Raw genomic sequence first — 17437 nt, forward strand, 5'->3', positions numbered from 1 at the left:
GTTCTAAATCCAGTCATGTTTCCTGATAGTTGTTGGGATGGGAAGAAAAATAGATCTCCTTTAAGCAGTGTGGAGGTTTTGGTATCCTTTGTCATTATCCTGGGATGTAGCGGTTATGAGGGCAGATTTAGGTATTTCTAGAGTGTACTCACCTTTCAGTTTTGATCTTGAGTTTTCAAGACAGTTCTACCTTTTCCACCAGAGAATTTAAATTTGGAGACATGACCAGCCTCTTGGTTAGCCTGGCTTTGTTCTGTCTTTATTAAAAGGTTTACAAGTATGTGCCTCCAAAAGCAGCAGGCCTGGGACAGTTTTCCCAGGGGGCTGCCAAGAGAAATTGGGGTGACTCTCAACCTTGTGGCAGGTTAAATGAGACTCAGTGCTTCTTTGTTTAGCTTGATGTCCCTTAGAAGGACGGCCCGGAGATCATTTGGTCTGCAGGGTGTTTGCTTCTGCAGGCTGATTTTAACCAACTCTGACAGGAGGGCAGAGGTCTCCAAGCGAGGTCAGGACCACAAATCCCATCCCAGCAGGTGCATGATGGGGAGACAGCGCCCTCCAGATGACCTTCAAGTTCCCATTGATTTCCCATCAAGCAGTGCTTCCCCACCCGCATGCTGCTCCTGCCTCTGCCACTACCGGTGGGCTTGGGGCTCTGGAAGAGGACGTGGATCAGCTCTCTGAGAACGTACATGCAGAGGAGGTTAATTCAGAGAGAGGCCCTTTCAGGGAACTGGAGTAAGTTACTCTGGGGACCACTTCTGGCCACCACTAGTTTATGGTGCCAGTATCAGTCCTGGAAAGTCCTTTTTGGGCATAGAAAGGAGTGGCGGATACCATGAAGCATTTATCCACTTGGTCCCACTTCTCTCCAGGCTTTGGGTTGTATAGGTGGCGTTGTGGGGTCATGAGCAGGATTTGGGTATGGACAGTAGGCTTGGTCCCTCACCCACTGTCACGGGTGTGTGAGAGGATCGGAAGTGAGAAGGTGGCGGTGTGATTCTCATTGCCTGTGCTGGGGGCATGGTCCTCTCCTGAGCACTGACCTTCTTGCCCTCTGGAAGGCTGGGCTTCCATACCCTCCAAACTCTCTGCTGCAGGTTGGCTTGGATCTTTCATTTATTTGTTCAGTGTTATCTGACGAGCATTTCCTATGTGCCAAATCCTGTGTTAGGTGTAGGGGATACAGTTATCAGGGAGATAAAGGCCCTTCTCGCCCAGAGTTCACAATTTTGTTATGTAGAGATGATCAGCAGGCCAAGAGAAAGCAGAGACTTTTTTATTTTTTAAAATTTGTTTATTTATTTTATTTATTTTGACTGTGTTGGGTCTTCCCTGCTGCGTGAATGCCTTCTCTAGTTGCGGCGAGCGGGGCCACCCCTCACTGCGGCGCGTGGGCCTCTCATCATGGTGGCCTCTCTTGTTGCAGAGCACGGGCTCCAGGCACGCGGGCTTCCGTAGTTGTGGCTTGCGGGCTCCAGCGCGCAGGCTCAGCAGTTGTGGCACACGGGCTTCGTTGCTCCCCGGCATGTGGGATCCTCCTGGACCAGGGCTCAAACCCGTGTCCCCCGCATTGGCAGGCGGATTCCCAACCACTGAGCCACCAGGGAAGCCCCAGAGACTTTTTCAGAGTGGTAAATAGTATGGAAAAAATAAAATAGGATATGAGATAGTAAGGGCTAGAGCAGGAGTGGAGTAGGTTGGGCTACCCTAGATTCGGTGAGTGAAAAAAGACTTCTTTGAAGAGAAGCCAGCCATGAGAAGATCTGGGAGAAATGTATACCAGGAACAGGGAATAGCATGTGCAAAATCCTCAGATGAGATGATTTTAGTTTATTAGAGGGACAGAAAGAAGTGCAGTGAGGGTGGAGTCCAGTAGGGAAGGGGGGTAGGAGACAAGATGAAGTAGGAAAAGTGAGCACAGCCAGATAGTCTGGGGGCCTGTAGCCATGGGAAGGAGTTCAAATTATATTCTAAGTGCAGTGAAAGCCATTGGAAGGATTTAAGGAGGAGAATGTCATGATCTGATTTCCATTTTAAAAAGATCCCTTGGACTGCTGCATCGAGAATTGACTACAGAGGATGTGTTCTTTGTGGCTGTGTTTTAAATGCCAGACCAATATTCACTTTACTGGGGAGGGCAGCACTGAGGCTCTTATTTTCCAGCAGCAAAGATGGGGTCTAAGGATATGTTTGTCCAAGAATTGTCTCTAATCCATGGTCTGCTTCTCCTGGCAATCACACTCGGGGGACAGCATACCTGTGTCCAGCACATAGCTGGGATTTTAGAAAAGACTTAGTCTATGAACCAGGGAAACTAAAAATACTTAATCAATGAAGTTTCTGTGATGGGTGTGTGTTTTCTTTCTAGGTATGCTTCACCCTAGATAAAGCAATTTTTTCCCCCCACTTTTGAAATTTGGTTGCATTCTACACATTCTTTAGCCTCTGGAGGAGAGATTTATTTTGTCAAGTCTGGATGCCATTTGAAAGGCAAACCTTGGATACAAGAAAAGCTACAGTCTTCCTCCCCCCCAGAGCATCCCCCTTTTCTCACTCCCCTTCCCCCATTCTCCCATTATTTACTGGAAGGAATCACACTGCTTTTCTCCTACCTCTAGTCTCCTGTCCTTGGCTGCCCCTTGACTTCAACCCCAAGTTGCGTATGTCATCAGAACACCCAGTGGCAGCTCAGAAATCATGGCCCGGTTCAATATAAATTCCGTCTTGCTTAGGCAGCTTTGCATAATAAGTCCCTGAAAAATCTTCACCAGAGCAGATGCTGGAAAAGGGATTTATTGGATCTAGCGGGCCTGAACGTCAGACTGAGCGGCATTTCAAGTCATGATGGGAGTTTTAGGGTTCAAATTCTTCGTTTGACTTGGCTTTTGCAAGGCGATACCCTCGTTCCCCAGGTGCCTTTCCTGTGATGTTAGGAAGGTCAGAGTCGCCTCCAGAGTGACCGCCCTAAGGAAGTCAGGATCTCCATACGGTTGCCTTGACCAGGCCTTGTGGATGTTTTGTGAGAGGTGCGGACTTCTGTGGGACTCGTCTGCTGCAGGTGAGTGCTGCCAGGTTAATCCATGTCTGCTGCCTGAAAAAAATTTCCCACAGGAACAAAACAAGCTGAGTTAAAGTCAGTTAACCAGGCTTTCCTGCTCTGCTGTTACAACGTGGCTGAAGAGCATCACAGGGCTCTCTTGTTCTTGCCCTTGCTTTGGAGTTTGGGGGTGCTGTCCTTCAATCAGTGAGTCTCATATTTCTCAGAATCACTGGGGGAATCTGTCAAAAATCCAGATGTCTGGATCACAGGCACACCTCCAGCATCAGAATTTCACAATGCCACCCCACCCTCCTGCCCGCATTGATTCTGATACAAACCAAAGTTTGAGAACCTCTGCCCTAGATCCTTCTTCTGGAAGGTGGGGTGACGGCATTCTTGATAAGCACAGAAGGGGTGTTTCCTGCATCAGCAGAAGAGGAGCAAGTCTTCCTGGGGTGATCTGATGACAGCACAGCACAATATTCAGTGAGCTTCTTATAGAGTTCACAGAAGAGGAATGTTAGTTCTGCATCTTGGCGTGAGTACTGTAGATGGAGGAATACAATCTCAAGAGCTGAAGTGACCCTTTTTAAGATGATGAAGAGAATTCAGTAGGATTTGAACTTATAGGATATCTGTTTTCAGATGCCTAATCCTGTGCTCTGGAGAAGCCACGTAACTTCAGGCTCACCTCATTATCATCTGGAGAAAGAAGGTCCTCAGCATCCCTCAACTGTGAAGCTTCCATGAGTTTGCTAAGGATGGCGTGACATTTCAAACAAGCAATCTGTATTTATCACATGCTTCTACATTCTCAGCACTGTGCTTGGTGGGGTAGCACACAAGTATATAACTCTTAGTCCCTGTCTTCAAGATGTTTATAATCTAGTTGGGTGGGGAGAGAGAAGGGGGGTGGTAGAGACTGGCCAAACATGAGTGAGACAATTAGGGAGCTCAGAGAGGCAGAGAGCAAGAACCATTGGCAGGAATAACTGGGGAAGCTTCCTGGAAGAGGTGGGACTTCAGCCAGTCCTTGAACAGGGTAAGATCAGCCAGGCCAAGGACAGGAGGCAAGAATTCCAGACTTGGGGGGTGGGGGGGGCGTCTGAGTAAAGTATTTTGTTGGGGTCCAGGGAAGACCTGTCTGCTTCATATACGCAGGAAGGTCAGATAAGGATTCATTCATTCATTCATTCATTCACTCAATCCTTCATCATCAACCCAACACAGCAAGCTCTGCTGGGCTTGGGGATAGAGCAGCAAACAAGCCAGATGTGGTTTCTGTACCTGGGGCAGGCTTTAGACTCCTGAGATCATGGTGCAACATCTACTCTGCTCTCCTTGATGCCTGAGGTTGGCCTCACCACCCTGCTGCCTAATGTCTTGGGTTGGAGGTTTGTGTGGGTACCTGACAACCTCAGTGATACTGTTGTGTGTATGTGTGTCACATGGAAGGCATTAGCCTGCTCAGGCAGAGGGTCAAGTCATAAAGTGGCAGAAAACACTGCTCTTTGAAGGAAGGAGAGAGGAATCACCACTGATTACAGGCATTTACCTCTGTGAGTCAGAGGTTCTATCTCATTTAATTATCTTGGAGCTGAAGTAGGAGCTATGTACCCATATTGTGGGAAGGAGAATTTAGGCTCAGGGAGAGTAAGTAACTTGCCCCAGGTTTGTGTAGCCAGTAAGCAGTGGAGCTGAACTCAGATCTGCCGAATTCCAAGTCTCTGTTCTACCTCAATACCAAGACTCTCCAAGGGCCTTAACAGCTCAGTAGAAGAATTTGGCACTATTGGGAGCCATCTTGGCTTCTGTACTGAGGCAGGCAAGATTGAAAACTGGGTTCGAGGGAGACTTCTTTTTGTCAGCTGGGTAGGAGAAGAGCTATAGTGATTGCAGTCAGGAGACTGCTGCAATAACAGGGGCCGGGTGCTGAGGACTAAGTGGAAGTGCCTGCAAACATTCTTTTAATACTTTTTTTAAAGTTGCAAGTAGATAGTCATGTAATCTAAATCACCAACCTATATGTGCAAAAAACTCAGAAGACCATGCATGCACCATATGCTTTACTGCTGTGATTGAAACTCCTACCATAAGTGAGTGGTATATGAGTTGTTGAAAGCAATTCAACAAAGAATTATCGGGCACTTACTGTGTGCTGGGCTCTGTGCTAGATGCTGGAGGTGAACCGGTAAAAAAGCCAGGTATGCAGGGCTGCTGGGTTACACTGCTCCAGTGCGGTTCACACTGGAGTTTATATGAAAGGTGCGCCTGGTGTGGTTTAGTGCAAAATCTGAGTGGCTGTGTGCAGTGGCCCTGCAGACGTGGTCCCTGCCCTCATGGAGTTTGTAGTCTAGTAGGGAAGACAAATATTAAACATTGAGTTGAGTTAAAATTGACATTGTTAATAGTATTATTATTGTATTGTATTGTTGTTTTTGTTGGAAGAGGACAGAATGAGGAGGAAGGGGATTGAATCTCTCTCTTAAAATCCTCTCTATCCCTTCCTATTTTATATAAGAAACACTGTCTTAGCTGGGGTTGCTATAGCAAAATAACCATAGACTGGGTGGCTTAAACAACAGACATTTATTTCTCACAATTCTGGTGGCTGGGGTGTCTGAGATCAGTGTGGCAGCATGGTCTAGGTGAGGTCTGGTAAGGGCCCTCTTCTTGGGTCGCAGGTAATTGCCTTCTTGCTATGTCATCACATGGCAGAGAGAGAGAGAGACAGAGACAGAGAGGGAGGGAGAGGGAGAGAGAAAGCGATAATCCCATCGTGGGTGCTGTACTCTCATGACCTAATTACCTCCCAAAGGACCCATCTCCAAATACCATCCATTGTGGGGTTAGGGCTTCAACACGTGAATTTCAGGGGTGGGGAGATGCAACTCAGTCCATAGCAAACACTAAACTTGGTTTTCTTTCAAGGGCAGCTTTAGGAACAGTGTAACTGTAAGGAAAATGAAAAGGTTCCCCAACCTTGCCAAATATTGCCCCCTGCTTGCTAATTATTACAAAACGCGGCACAAATGTGAGATGGCTTTCCGTGCCACAGTTAGAGTTAAACGTGTTTAAATGCAAACAGGAGGAAGTTAGCAAATTGGTGTAGATGAGTTTTAATGTGTGTGTGTGGGCCGTTGTGGAAGTTGGGCAGCTGAGTGAGACAGCAGGAAAGCCAGGTGCCCACAGAGAAGAGGGGCCGATGGGAGAAGGCAGGGCCAGCAATCTGCCACAGGCCTGAGCTCCTCTTTATCTCTGCTTATCTCTGTTTATGAGCACAAATAGCTGTGATGGGCCAAGGTCCTGTTTTTACAGCTGGAAGGGACCTGTGGCCACGGGGTGGGAAAGGAGAGAATGGGAGAGCTCCCTGAGACATGAAAGAATTCGGTGCCAGCTGGTCTGAAGGATAGGGGAGGGTCAAGGACACGGTGCTGGGAAGAGACAGAGCAGGGTTCCCTCAGGTCCCCGCTCCCACCCCTATGGGGACTGGGGAGGGAGCAGGCTTTGGCAGGGCATGAAGGATTCACTCTTGGACACATGTTTGAGGTAGGGCAGGACACTTGTCCTTGGGTCAGAACATGGGACCACAGGGACAATGAAGAGGGAGGGTCCCTAGGTGTCTGGGTTGGGGGTCGGAGCTGGGAGTCTGTTTAGCACAGTGGACATGGAATCCAAGAGAACAGGCAAGGTCTCGAGAGAGGGAGGTGGAAATGTGAGGAAGAGGAGCAGGGCGTCTTGGAGAGGATATGACAGGCTCTGAAAATCACATGTGGAGCCTAGTTGGCAGTCATTCTGGAGAAGTCTTATTTTTTCCACTCTGAATCCTCTTTGGTGCCTAGAATCCATTTCTCCACAGATATGCTCAAGGCGGGCCACTGGAAAGCTCTCGGAGCTAGGATGGCTCTCTCACTCCAGAAGGGATCGCTAAGGATCCCACAAAACCCCTCACAAAAGCTCCAGAACGGGGCAGCCAGCACTGCTCCGAGCAACACGCCGTGAGGGGCTCCTGCTCTGGCAGAGAGCCCAGCAATTTGTCCCCCCTGCCTTTCCTGCTTCTGATTGCAGCCTTGAGTAGCCTGAAGTCAGTTGTTGATGAGACCATCATTCTACTCTGCCTTATGCCAGCTTCTTTGAGCCCAAGACATCTATCACCCTGTGGAAAATCTAGCCCCCTTGGTTTGATGTAGACAGGTGATGGCTGAGGCTGGGCCGTGCCTGTCCCAGCCTGGGGCACACTGGTCACCACTGCACAAAATGATTCATTTGCTGCCAGCCTTTCCCAGCTTCCTCTGCCCCTTGCAACTTTTTTTTTTTTTTTTTAATATTTATTTATTTTTTATTTTGGCTGTGCTGGGTCTTAGCTGCGGCATGCGGACTCTTAGTTGTGGCATGCATGCGGGATCTGTTCCCTGATTTGGGCCCCCTGCATTGGGAGCGAGGAGTCTTAACCGCTGGACCACTAAGGAAGTCCCTGCCCCTTGCAACTTTAATGCAAATGTCACCCCTGGGGTCCTATCAATGTGGGATTTTTTAAAAAGAAATACCACATGGGGAGAGGAGAGATAAATTAGGGGTTTGGGGTTAACATGTACATACTACTATATATAAAATAGGTAAACAACAAGGACCTACTGTGTAGCACAGGGAACTATGCTCAATATCTTATAATAACCTATAATGGAAAAGAATCTGAAAAAGTATATATATATATATGTATGTATAACTGAATCACTTTGCTGTACACTTGAAATTAACACAACATTGTAAATCAACTATACTTCAATAAAAGAAAAAAGAAATACCACATTGAAAAGGACGTTTGTCCCCTCTCCTGTTTAAATTGCTTTCCATGGGTTAGGGAGACCTGGCCATTGATTTTCTTCTAGAGAACAGAGCAAGCCCTGTGAAGCTTTTGGCTAATTAACTTTTGGAGAAGTGCAGCTTGAATTTATCAGAGGATGAAGTCTCTTTTCTCCTCACATATCTTAAAAAAGGCTTTAAACTTTTGTTTCCGAATCGCTGCCAATGCCTGGCCTGTTTAAAAGTGACTTCCCTGGAGACGATGGCAGAGGGTGATGGCTGTCACATTTTTGTAGCTTCAGTCTTTAATACAGTTGTTCCAGTCCTCAGAAAATCTCTCCTGTTTACATAAGGGAGGTATCATTCACACAAAGATTACATTTAAAAATACACATTTCCCCCCAGCATGCCTGTTACTAATAACATTGCATGTTATGAAAGTGGAAAGTATTTAAGATGAAATTAATTTTCACCCAGTGAGCCACTTTGTTTGACTTTTTCGTTCCATTCAGTATGGGGCATGGACTTGGCCAAACGCACTTCTCATTTTCAGCAAGTTCACTTTCTTGTTTCTCTTTTTGGGATTGAAGCTGTTGGAAGCGAGTTCCAGGCATATCGAGAAAAGTCTGATTTGAGATCCTATTGTAGATTTCTTTTGTACTGGCTTCCAGAAGTTTGTTTTGAAAATGGAAACCCTCTTCTCTCCAGTTGATGAGTTTTATTTATTTATTTATTTTTTGAAGCCATCTTTATTTTATTTATTTCTTTATTTATTTAACATCTTTATTGGAGTATAATTGCTTTACAATGGTGTGTTACTTTCTGCTTTATAACAAGGTGAATCAGTTATACATATACATATGTCCCCACATCTCTTCCCTCTTGCATCTCCCTCCCTCCCACCCTCCCTATCCCACCCCTCTAGGTGGTCACAAAGCACCGAGCTGATCTCCCTGTGCTATGCGGCTGCTTCCCTCTAGCTATCCAGTTGATGAGTTTTAGTGTACAATTTTCTTCCTTCCTTCCCCTCCCTCTCTCCTTCCTTCCCTCCCTTCCTTCCTTCTTTCCTTCCTTCCTTCCTTCCCCTCCCTCCATCCCTCCCTCCTTTCCTTCCGTGGTTTCTCTTTAAGCAGAATTTTTGGAGTTGGAATAGTTAACATCTTTTTTGGCAGTCTGTCAAAATATCCTGGGAAACCAGATAACGGCTTCTCACATCAGACGCTTCTCTGTCGTGTGTTCTTGTCAGTTCTCATGCATGTGATGTGACTGGTCTCTGTTATGTGGAGGGAAGCTGGAGCCCCCAGGACACCCTGGACAGGCTGTGTGTCACCTTGCCTGGGCTGAGCCACCCTCGACAGTTCTGTTACACTGAGCTGCATCGCCTTAGCAGAAGGAGGCATTTAAGCTGGTGGGACACAGATGCGAATGCTTCACAGGAAATGGTTCTTTATTTTTGATCAATCTCATGATCCTTGTTACATCAGCTTACGTGCAGTTCCATTTTATAGCATTTTGATGGGCTTTCATTCCCCCTCCCCAATTCATTTCCAGCTGTGTGACTATTATAATTTGATTACAGTTAGGTTTTGCAACTGCTAGACACTTTCTGAGCTGTTATGCCGTCCTTGTGAGAGGGAAGATGCCCAGAGGTAAAAAAGGAGCAAAGGGCTTTTTTTTAGGAGGCATGTCCACAGGTAGTTTCCAAAAGATGCCTCAGAAGCTTCAATGATTGTATCCTCCCAGAATAAGGAATTTGCTTTAAAATTTTTGGTAGAATCTGACCCATTGACTTTTAAAAAAGGGTAAGAAGACAAATACTGTATGATAACACTTAAATGTGGAATCTAAAAAATACAACAAACTAGTGAATATAACAAAAAAGAAGCAGACTCACAGATAAAGAGAACAAACTAGTGGTTACCAGTGGGGAGAGGGAAGGGGGAGGGGCAAAATAGGGGTAGGGGATTAAGAGGTGCAAACTATTAGATATAAAATAAGCTACAAGGATATACTGTACAATACAGGGAATATAACCAATATTTTACGATAACTATAAATGGAATATAAACTTTAAAAATTGTGACTCACTATATATTGTACACCTGTAGCTTACAAAATATTGTACATCAACTACACTTCAATAAAAAAGTGAAAAAGAGTACAGAAGAATCCATTTAAATTTTTTCTTTCTTTACTGCTCTAAATATTTTGGTTAAGAAATATATTATTTTAAACTTAGACCCCTCCCCCCCCCCCCATTTTGGCATCCTTGGATCTACATAGACCAAAAAAAAGGGACATTCATAATGTCCCTTCAGAATGAGCTACTTGAGTCTCCCTTTTGGCTCTGCAATCCCTGAGGCTCCTCCTCTTCCTGCCTTTTCCTCACTCTCCTCACTAAGAAGCTCTGCTTTACCTGGTAGACATCATGTGATTACATCTGTAATTCCTTGGGCCATTATTTTTTTTAAATTTATTTTATTTATTATTATTTATTTTTGGCTGCATTGGGTCTTTGTTGCCACGCGGGCTTTCTCTAGTTGCAGCGAGCGGGGGCTACTCTTCGTTGCAGTGCACGGGCTTCTCATTGCAGTGGCTTCTCTTGTTGCGGAGCATGGGATCTAGGTGCGTGGGCTTTAGTAGTTGTGGCATGAGGGCTCAGTAGTTGTGGCTCATGGGCTCTAGAGCTCAGGCTCCGTAGTTGTGGTGAACGGGCCTAGTTGCTCCGCGGCATGTGGGATCTTCCCGGACCAGGGCTCGAACCTGTGTCCCGTGCATTGGCAGGTGGATTCTTAACCACTGCACCACCAGGGAAGCTCCCTTGGGCCATTATTAACCTCTGCCATATGCCTACCTTTTATTTGTTAGGTATTTGATCTCATTGATTATGTTTGTGTTTTAAGATTGATCAATTATAGAATGTTATATTTTTGGTTTTTGAAAAGGACATTATCTTAAAATTAGTAGCATCACCACATGTCCAAGGATACCAAAGATTCAGACACCTAAAATTTACTGTGCTTAATCAGATCACCACTTCAGCAAACCAGAAAGGTCTTTCTATTTGTGTATTAAACTCTGGGCATTGAATTATTTTGAGGTCAAAAATCAACTATTATTATTTCAAATGCTTCTTTTGTCTGTTTTCCATCAGAAAGTTATTTTTCTTTAAGTGTGTGGTTTTAAAAGATTGGTGCATGCCCTTCTTCACCTCCTTCCCCCATAATAGCTCTACTTTTACAGGATGTTTCCTCTGACCTTCTAGTCTTTTCCATGGAGTGTTTCTCTTCTATTGTAATGGAAATCTTTGTATCTATGCTGGTGGTTTGGGTTCAATCTAGAGTGCCTTTGTTGGTTACCACTGAGAAAAAAGTGTGGCTAATGGGGGATTTTAAGGGGCAGGGGGCTCTAGAAGACTGGTGTCCTAGTAGATCCCATGCAGAAGGTTGTTCTAGAGCTACCTCCATTCTGGAGTGGGACCTCATGCTTCCTAGAACAAGGAAGTGTCACTTTTACTGGTGGTTTATTCTTGCGGTCCTCATTTCTTTGTTAAAGGGGTTTCTAAGTTCCCTGGTGGATTTAGTACAGGAAATAGAACCTATTGGAGACCTGACACTGAGTTGGATTCTGCTGCTTGGTAAAGGTCTTGGTACACATTGCCTTGGTCTTCATAACCGCAAAATCTCCCCTGGGAGGTGGGTGGGTGACTTCAGTTTCCTTCTGCGTGTATTCTGGTTTTCCCTGGCCTCATTCCTCCTCTCTCTGTCTCCCGGCAGGCTCGGGGACCAGTTCTACAAGGAGGCCATTGAGCACTGCCGGAGTTATAACTCGCGCCTGTGCGCAGAGCGCAGCGTGCGTCTCCCGTTCCTGGACTCGCAGACCGGGGTGGCCCAGAACAACTGCTACATCTGGATGGAGAAGAGGCACCGAGGCCCAGGTGAGCCATGCCACCCCTGGGACTTGCACATGTTCAGGATCCCAGCCCGGATGCAGGCCGACCAGAGATTGTCTGGGAATCCCCGCAGCTTGTGTGGGCATGGGGGTGGCGCAAGCTGTACAGGGAGCCCAGGAGGCTTTCAAGAAACTCAACTGCTTCTGTAACTCCAAGGTGCTCCAAGGATGCTCCAAGGATGGTGTGCGACATTGAAGCCACATTGGCAGGGAGGGGCAGAGTGAAAGATGTCAGGATGCTTAACCCCAAAAAGGGAAGAATGAGGCCATGGCAGCCCTCTTCACCTTTTACCCTGTGCGTTGGTGTAGCTTAGTGGTTATAAGCTGGAAATCTACAGTCAGATTTTGGTTTGAGGCTGAGCTTTGTCATCAAACCTATTGCCCTCAGGTTCCTCATATGTAAAATGGGATAATAATTGTACTACTTCAGGACTTTGTCAGGATTAAATGAAAATCTGCATAAAAAGCTCATAACCTGAATTTAGCACATAGTAAGTATGTGCTCCAAAAATGCTGGCTGTTATTGTTGATATTATTATTATTACTATTACTGTGATACTAGTCTTCTAGTCTCCAGAGAACAGAAGAAAGACCAATGGGTGGAGATCAGGGAGGCAATTATAAGAATTCAGTTTTCTGGCTCTGTATGGGTATATTAAAAAAAATTGTTTTTAATTTTTAAAGTTTTTTATTTTTGGCTGTGTTTTGGGTCTTTGATGCTGTGCGCGGGCTCTCTCTATCTAGTTGCAGCAAGTGGGGGCTACTCTTAGTTGCGGTGCACGGGCTTCTCATTGCAGTGGCCTCTCCTGCTGTGGAGCAAGGGCTCCAGGTGCGTGGGCTTTAGTAGTTGTGGCCCATGAGCTCAGTAGTTGTGGTTTGTGGGCTCTAGAGCGCAGGCGCAGTAGTTGTGGCACACAGGTTTTGTTGCTCCGAGGCATGTGGGATCTTCCCAGACCAGGGCTCAAACCCGTGTCCCCTTCATTGGCAGGTGGATTCTTAACCACTGTGCCACCAGGGAAGCCCTAAAATTTTTATTATGAAAAGTTTCAAAGCCATACAAAAGTGGAGAGAATAGTAAAATGAATTTCTACGTACTTATCACACAGCCTCAACACCCAGTGATCAACTCATAGCCAATCATTTCATTTATACTCACCTCCCACTTTCCTCCTTGAACCCAGGTTATTTTGAAGCAAATCAAGACAGCATATTATTTCATCTGTAAATTTTTCAGTATGTATCTCTAAATGGCAAGAACATAAATAAACATACCAACCATAGCTATCAAAGCTCAAAGTTTGGGCTTCCCTGGTGGCGCAGTGGTTGAGAATCTGCCTGCTAATGCAGGGGACACGGGTTCGCGCGCTGGTCTGGGAAGATCCCACATGCCGTGGAGCAACTAGGCCCATGAGCCACAGCTACTGGGCCTGCACGTCTGGAGCCTGTGCTCCGCAACAAGAGAGGCCACGATAGTGAGAGGCCTGCGCACCACGATGAAGAGTGGCCCCCGCTTGCCGCAACGAGAGAAAGCCCTAGCACAGAAACGAAGACCCAACATAGCCATCAATCAATCAATCAATAAATCTTTAAAAAAAAAAAAAAGCTCAAAGTTAAAAACAAGACATTAATAGCATCAAATATTTGTTCAACATTTATTTCCCCCTATAGTTGAAATCAGGATCCAAACAGGACTCCTACATTACAATTGGCTGATGTGTCTCTTAAGTCTCTTTAAATCTGTAGGTTTCTTTCTCTCTCTCTCTTTTTCTCTCGTTATTTGTGGAAGAAACTGAATTGTTTGCACTGTAGGGTTTCCCAGAGTCTGGATTTTCTCACTGCATCCCCATGGTGTTATTCCTGTGAATTGGTAAGAGCAGATTCAGGTTCAATTTTTTGGGCTAGAACACTTCCTAAGTGGTGATGTGTACATTCATCAGGAGGTTCATGGGGTCTAGATATCACTCTTTTACTGATGTTAGCAGCCCTTGATGAAAATTGCCTAGATCCTTTATTCTATAAAGAACTGCAAAATGGTGCATTCAATTCGAGGATATCATTATTTCTTCATTTATTAGCTCTACAGCATTTGTAAACAGAAATATCTCCTCATTAAAGTTTTGGTTATTGTGTGGTATAGTTCACATATGAAAGGATGGATGAATGATTTTTCCCCTTTATTTATCAGTTTTCAAAATAATGAGTTGGTTCCCTAGTATTCTCCAAAGGTGATCAATATAGTTATTTTTATTATCTTGAGTACCATCATGAATTCACAGATTTATACATTTTGGCTACATTTTAATCCATTGCAACTATTATTATTGATGCTTAAATTGTCCCATCTTTGGCCAGTAGGGGTTTTGTCCGGTGCTAGTGTTTTGAAACCGCCTAGTAGTTTCTCTAGCATCCTTGATATCCTAATATTGGGACAAATGTTTCAGGCTCATCTTGTACATGTCCTGCCCCAGACCTAGAATCAGCTATTTCTCTAAGAAACCCTGTTTCCTCTTTGTGGGAATATTATTTAGAGACCACAACCTGGTGGTGCTCATTGCTCCTGGGTTGGTTGTTGATTCTAGGACTTTGCAGTGAGCAGAAGTAAGAAATATGATTTCTTGTTTCATCTTTCTTATTTTCTCTTTTTAAGAGAAAATACATTATGAAATTTACTGGTATTTCCCATTCAATTCAGTTTTCGACAGTTTTAACTATCTTAATTCTCTATCTCCTTTCTCCCACACCAAAAAAGGATACTGGCTCTTAATGATGCCAGCATAATTACTTATCTGCTTTATTCTGTGATAAACACACAGCAATATCAGAATAAAATGAGACTACCAACAATAAGGTTACTTAAATGGTTTAAGTTTTTATTTCTTTCTTTGCAATTTTTTTTTGTCCATAGCGTATTTCCTATTAAGGATGTAGAGTCAAATTACTGTGTTTTAAGGTCACTTAAAATAATTCCTCTGTGTGGTTGTACTACTAACTCAATACACAGTTGGATTTATTTGTTTCATTTTTGCTTTCACTTATTAGGTATTGCTGGGGTTTTTTTTGGATTTTTTGTAATTACATTTTTAAATTAACTTTTTATTTTGAAATAATTATAGATCCACAGGAAGTTGTAAATATAGTACAGAGAGATCGCCTGTACCCTTCACCCAATTTCCCCCAATGGATATATCTTGTGTAACTATAGTATAATATCAAAACCAGAAAATTGACATGGGTGAAACGTGTGTGCGTAGCTCTATGCCATTTTATCACACGTATAGATTTGTGGAACCACCACCACAATCAAGATACAAAACTATTCCATCACCACAAAGATCTCCCTCATCCTACCCCTTTATAGTCACACCCACCCCTTCCTCTCTTCATTTAAATCCTTTATCCTCTCGCATTTATAACAACTGTATGTTAAATATTTCCTCTACGTACGTTGGAAACCACATCAGACAGACGTCTAATTCTTGCTTCAATTGTCAAACATAATTTAGAAAACTTAAGTGTCTGTTGTATTTACTCATATTTTTACTCTTTTGCTGTTGTTTCTTCCTTTCTGATGTTCCAAGATGCCTGCTTTGATAATTCCTTTCTGATTAAGTACTTTCTTTAGCCATTCTTTTTAAGTAGGTCTGATAGTAACAATTCTTAGTTTTCCTTCTTCTGAGAATGTCTTGATTTTCCCCCTCATTCCTTTTGTTTTTTTGCCACACTGCACAGTATTGCAGGATCTTATTTCCCTGACCAGGAATTGAACCTGTGCCCCCTGCAGTGGAAGCGCAGAGTCCTAACCTGGGCCTAACCTGGACCGCCAGGGAATTCCACCCCTCATTCCTGAAAGATATTTCTATTTTATTTTATTTTATTTATTTATTTTTTTATTGGGGTATAGTTGTTTTACAATGTTGTGTTAGTTTCTACTGTACAGAGAAGTGAAGCAGGGTTCCCTGTGCTATACAGCAGGTTCTCATTTCAAGTGTTGATCTATTTTATACATATTAGTGTATATATGTTAATTCCAATCTCCCAATTCATCCCACCCCACCTTTCCCCCCTTGGTGTCCATACGTTTGTTCTCTACATCTACGTCTGTATTTCTGCCTTGCAAACTGGTTCAGCTGTACCATTTTTCTAGATTCCACAAATATGCGTTAATATACGATATTTGTTTTTCTCTTTCTGACTGACTTCACTCTATATGACAGTCTCTAGGTCCATCCACGTCTCTACAAATGACCCAATTTAGCTCCTTTTTATGGCTGAGTAATATTCCATTGTATATATGTGCCACATCTGAAGGATATTTTTCTGTTGGATATAAAATTCTAGGATGACAGTCCTTTTATCTTAGCACTTGAAAAATGTCTTGCCACTACCTTTTGGCCTCAGTAGTTTGTGATGAGAAATCTGCTGTCATTCAAATTGTTTTCTCTTATAAGTGAGGTGTCATTTTTCTGTCACTGCTTTTGAGAGTTTTTGTTATTAGTTTTCAGAAATTTGATTTTGATATGTCTTGGTGTAGATTTCTTTGAGTTTATCCTTGTCAGAATTCACTCAGCTTCTTGAATCTTATGTTTTTTTGCCAAACTTGGAATTTTTTAAGCCGTTATTTCTTTGAATATATTTTCAGCCTCACTCTCTTTCCCTTCTCCTTCTGGGACTCCACTGGGAAAGAAAATTCTGGAACTCCAAAATGTTAGATCTTTTGTTATAGTCCCATAAGTCCCCCAGGCTCCCTTCTTTTCTCCTCCTCCTCCTCCTTCTTCTTTTTTCCAATCTTTTTTTCTCTCAGTTGCTCAGATTGGAGGATTTCTATTATACACTCTTCAGATTCATTACTTCTTTCATCTATCCTCTACATTCTGCTGTTGAGCCCATTCATTGAGGGTTTGTTTTGTTTTTGTTATTAGTTGTTCTTTATCTCTTCTATTTCTTTGTGGGACTTGATATTTTTTCATTTGTTTCAGGTGTTGATGATTGTTTGTTTGAAACATTTTTATGATGGCTACTTTAAAATCCTTGTCAGATAATTCTACCATTTGTGTCATTTCAGTGTTGGTACCTGTTGTATTTTCTCATTCAAGTTGAGGTTTTCCTGGTTCTTCATATGAGTGATTTTGATTGAATCCTGGACATTTTGGCTATAATGTTATGAGACTCTAGATGTTATCTAAATCTTCTATTTTCACAGACCTCCTCTGACACTGTGCTGACAGGGGAAAAGAGGTGCCCCTTGTTACTGTCGGATGGATGTGGAAGTCCATGTTCCCCACTCGGTCTCTGTTGACACCCTGGTGGGGGAGGAGTACCTCATTATTGCTGGGTGGGGGTGGGAGTTCAGATTCCCCACTAAGCCTTCACCAATACCACCCTAGTTGGGAGGAGGAAGAGTGCCTCATTACTCTTCCCTGTGCGGGCTCCACTGACACGATGGGGGGTCAGTTTGTCACTTGACCTTCTCTGACACTAACCCAGCAAGGATATTGGGATGCCCTGCTAGGCTGCCCCTTTCCTGGTCCTTTAGCTAGAGAGAGCAGGATTTCCTTTCTTTTTTTAAAAAAAATTTATTTATTTATTTTTGGCTGCATTGGGTCTTTGTTGCTACACACGGGCTTTCTCTAGTTGCAGGGC

General features: G+C 43.9%; 1 protein-coding gene across 10 annotated transcripts in view; it reads left to right on the forward strand.

Moving 5' to 3' along the window:
- The window catches only part of DPF3 (double PHD fingers 3), a 259210-nt gene that overhangs the window by 96625 nt on the left and 145148 nt on the right, over nt 1–17437 (forward strand). For 9 of the 10 annotated variants that reach the window (XR_014261040.1, XR_014261041.1, XR_014261042.1 and 6 more), the window contains exon 2: nt 11623–11783. Coding sequence is in view for 6 of the 10 variants with exons in the window: in XM_082451799.1 (XP_082307925.1) it covers nt 11623–11783 (161 nt within the window). In the remaining 4 variants the exon portion in view is untranslated. Of the gene's footprint in view, nt 1–2971; nt 3062–11622; nt 11784–17437 lie in introns of those variants that run through there. The other variant, XM_082451796.1, reaches the window with a different exon arrangement.

This window comes from Balaenoptera physalus, assembly GCF_965194825.1.
Source record: "Balaenoptera physalus genome assembly, chromosome: 2".
In the NCBI taxonomy this organism is placed as follows: Eukaryota; Metazoa; Chordata; class Mammalia; order Artiodactyla; family Balaenopteridae; genus Balaenoptera; species Balaenoptera physalus.